The 4,110-nt window shown below is 47.8% G+C and overlaps 1 protein-coding gene across 1 annotated transcript; it reads left to right on the top strand.

The window, feature by feature from the left end:
* Positions 1-1,678: 1,678 nt before the first annotated feature.
* LOC123756943 (uncharacterized) lies at positions 1,679-2,140 on the top strand. Its single transcript, XM_045740355.2, has one exon. It carries the CDS (start codon positions 1,679-1,681, stop codon positions 2,138-2,140), a length of 462 nt encoding a protein of 153 aa, XP_045596311.1.
* Positions 2,141-4,110: the final 1,970 nt, after the last annotated feature.

Genomic DNA, 4,110 nt, shown 5'->3' with positions numbered 1-4,110 from the left:
GAACACGAAATAATGGGTATAAATTGGGCAAATTAAAGGGAAGGATGGAAGTAACTGCAAAGGGCCTATTGGCCCATATTTCTTGATGCTTCTATATTGGTGCGGAGTCTTGAAGTGGGTAGAATACAGCTGTGCATTAATTGGCTGTTGATTGCTGGTGTTGATTTCTTGATGTGTAGTGCTTCACAGATGTCAAGCCGCCTGCTATCGCTGTATCTATCGATGATTTCTGTGTTGTGTGTTAAGATTTCTCTGGTGATGATGATGGATGGATTCTCTGGTGATGATGGATTGTTGTGGGAAGAGATTATATGTCCCTTATGGAGCCCTGTTGCTTATGCATCGTTAATCGCCTGGAAAGAGATGTTGTTGTCTTGCCTATATACTAAGTTCTTTGAGGCTTACAGCCCCCAAGTGGGCATTTGAAGGCATAGACGACGTTGGTCTCTTTTAAAGCGTTCTGCCCTGTGTCTGGAGAGTTTCTCATGAGTAGGTTGGCCGTTTTTTTGGTTTTATAGTAAATCGTCAATTGTATCTTTTGATTTTTGTCGGTAGGGATAACGTTCCTATCAACAATATCTTTCAGGACCTTTTCCTCCGTTTTATGAGCTGTGGAAAAGAAGTTCCTGTAAAATAGTCTAATAGGGGGCAAAGGTGTTGTGTTAGTTGTCTCTTCAGAGGTTGCATAGCGTTTCACCTTCCTTCTTATGATGTCTTCAACGAAACCATTGGAGAAGCCGTTGTTGAGTAGGACCTGCTTTACCCTACTGAGTTCTTCATCGACTGAGTGCTTCCATCCTGAGCTGTGGCTGAGAGCACGGTCGACATAAGCATTAACAACTCTCCTCTTGTACCTGTCTGGGCAGTCACTGTTGGCATTGAGGCACATTCCTATATTTGTTTCCTTAGTGTAGACTGCAGTGTAGACTATAGACTATATATATATATATATATATATATATATATATATATATATAATAATAATAAATATATATGGGGGCAGTCATCGCCACTCGCGTTCCCAGTGGTTGTTTGGCGCTGCGAGGAGGTGGTTTGGTGTTGGTGGCGTGGTACGCCTGCTTACCGGCGTGTCAGCTGGCTGCATGGCGGCCGCTGGGAGTAGGCCGATTCGTCGTGTAGATACTGTGGGGCTTGCTTTCTCAGCTCCTGTGGACTGGCCTCTCATAGAAGTCATGTTACTGGACGTTTAGCATGTGAAGGTCGCCTATCATCTAGTCCTGGAGAAACTTCCGTCTATGCGTGTGAGGGTGAAATTTGCCACGTCAGCCGGCTACCTTGATTTTGTGCACCGCTACACTGACGAGTCGTTTACGCTACCTGCTTCTGCTGTGATTGTGCGGATGACGGATCCTTGGGGCCCGCTGACTTTTGTGAGTGTGCACGGTGTGCCAGTGGATTTCCCAGAGCAGGAGCTGCATTCCGAGTTTGCCAGGTTTGGTGCGGTGGTGACACATCGCTTCAACTTTTTACATTCTAGTAGGCTGCATGGACTCCGCCTTGGCGTGTGGATGCTTGGCATGCGACTCATCGTCGACATCCCTTCCCGGGTTTTCATCTGCGGGCTATCCATGATAATATTCTATCAGGGCCATTCGCGCACCTGTTTCTGGTGTGGAAAATAGGGCCACGTTGCGGCCGTGTGCAGCACGTCTGCACTATGGAGCCTTCTGTATTTCATGCGGCTGATTTTCCTCCCTTGCGCTCACATAGTGCTTCGCCTGTGGATCCTCGCTCTGTACATGAGGGAGTGGTGGTGTCTGCGGCGCCGCCCCCGCAGCCTACCCCTTCGTCTCCAAAGGATTCTTCGCCTGTGCTCGCTCCTGCTCCTCTGCCCATCCTGCTATCATCGTGGGATCCCTCCCCTGTGCGGGCCCCTTCCTTGTCACCAGCTGCGCCTGCTGTCTCTCCGACTCCGGTGTCCCCAGTGGATGGCGGCCTTATCCTCCATGTTGTTGAGGATGCCCTTTTGCGGAGTCATGTGCTCCCAGATGTGGGGCGGCCTGCCGCTGGCTCTTCTCGGGTGCCTTCTGTGGGGGGCGATAGTTCTGATGACCTCCGACCTGTTCCGAAGCGTTTCCGGACGGACCAGGTTGTGTCGCGCTCGTGCGTGGGCGGATGAGTGTGCGGACATGGATGAGGATACTGTGGAGGGCTCTGCGTTGCCTCCTGTGTCAAGCCCTTCGCCTCCTGCTGTTGGCCCCCCTCCGTGGAAGGCTGCCCCTGGTGCCCGTGACCTCGTCGTGATATTGAAGAAGGATGGGCGTCTGCTCCTGTTCCCGGGTTAGGGAGCCCTCGGCACGTCTGCGGATCCCCCCTGTGCACAACCCTGTGAGCCGCCCAGTGCATTTTCCGGTCCGCTTCCCGGTGCTCGGCCGCCTGGGGAGATGCACCTCCCGCTCTTCTCGCTTGCCGAGGAAGTGTTAGACGAGTCGAATTCTTTGTTGGTCCATTATGACGATCTGATGCGTCTAGTCCCGTGTGACCCTGCTACCTTTTGGGTTCCGCATGTGAAGAAACTTTTTAGTGGGGTGCCGGATTTCATGATTCAGCCGAGTGTATCTCCTGGGCGTCCGGTATCCGATGTTGTAATGGTGGTTTTGGAGGCTTATTACCTGTGCTTTCCAGTGCAGGAGTGCCCTGATAAATATGTGTAGTCCTTGGGGTTGGTGATGTTTCTGTGCTTCTGTTTTTCTTCCTGGGTGTGTGTGACTGGCTGTTTTTTTTATTATTATTATTTTCTACCACAAACATAGCCACACATTTGTGACTGGCTGTATTTGTGTCTGCGTTTGTGTCTTTTGTGTGTGCATAGGTGTTTCTTCCTGGCTCCGATGTGTGCCTGATAGGTTATGTTTTGTTACTGTATTTTTCATGTTTCTGGTTCTGTGTTTTTGCCTCTATGCTTAGGGTTTGCGAGGCCTCATGTTTTATGTACTACTAGCAGTATCCGGCCACGTGTTGCTGTGGCCCAGCAACACATGTGCGTTGCTGAGCCACAGCAACTATCCTTGTCCCCCAGTCCTCCCAACCATTCCCCACTCCACCATCCCCTTTTCCTTCCCACTATGTCCAACTCCCCTTTGTCCTCCCCACCATTTTCCATTCCCCCAACCCCTCGTCCCCACCATCCCAAACTCACCCGTCTGTTCGTCCTTCCCCACCATTACCCCCTCCCTTGTCCCCTTGTCCACCCCACAATCTCTCACTTCCGGCCCCCTTGTCATCCCCACTCCCTCGCCCGATGCCTTCCCAAATGGTCTGATGTTCACATCAGAAAATTGGGAACATCAAGTGATCTGATGTTCCCATCACTGAAATATAAAAAAACAGTTAAAAATTGTATGAAAATGTTAAGAAATAAATAATTAACTATACTCACGAAATGAACGGTATGGTAAACAACACAGCTCAATTCCAACACAATGTCACACAAAATAATTAAAAAAAAAAAAATCGAAATCTATGAAAATAAAATTTTACAATGCAATCAGAAACATTGAAATGGAATTCATGACATATTTAGTATAGTGTGCATGTTGCCATTATGTTCAACAGTGTGCGCTGTTTTTCAAAAACGCATGTTTTTACCTGTCACAGGTGTGGCATCTATATAGTAGGTATAAAAAAGATGCGCCTATTCGAATGCAACGTTGTGTCCAATTTTCAAAGCAATTGGTAAAGAACTTTTGGAGATTACAGCGTATGTTGCTCTTATGTCCAACAGATGGCACTGTTTAAAAAAAAAAAATGTTTTTTACTGACACACGTGAGGCATGTATATAGTAGATATATAAAAAGACGTGCCTATTCGAATGCAACATTGTGTCAAAATTTCAAAGCAATCGGTAATGAGGTTTCGAAGATTTCCCTCACATGAAAAACACATAAAAAAAACAGTTTTTCAGATAATACATGTTTTTTTTACCCTCACAGACATGATATAGTATGCGAACAAGCCTGAATGGTCCCCAGGACTATATGCGAATGAAAACTCACACCCCAGAAGTGACTAGAACCCATACTCCCAGGAGCAACGCAACTGGTAACTACAGGGCGCCTTAATCCACTTGACCATCACGGCCGTCAAAA

The sequence above is a fragment of the Procambarus clarkii genome, chromosome 26, assembly GCF_040958095.1.
Source record: "Procambarus clarkii isolate CNS0578487 chromosome 26, FALCON_Pclarkii_2.0, whole genome shotgun sequence".
In the NCBI taxonomy this organism is placed as follows: domain Eukaryota; kingdom Metazoa; phylum Arthropoda; class Malacostraca; order Decapoda; family Cambaridae; genus Procambarus; species Procambarus clarkii.
The sequence above is the reverse complement of the archived record's forward strand: the minus strand, read 5'-3'. Positions and strand labels throughout refer to the sequence as shown.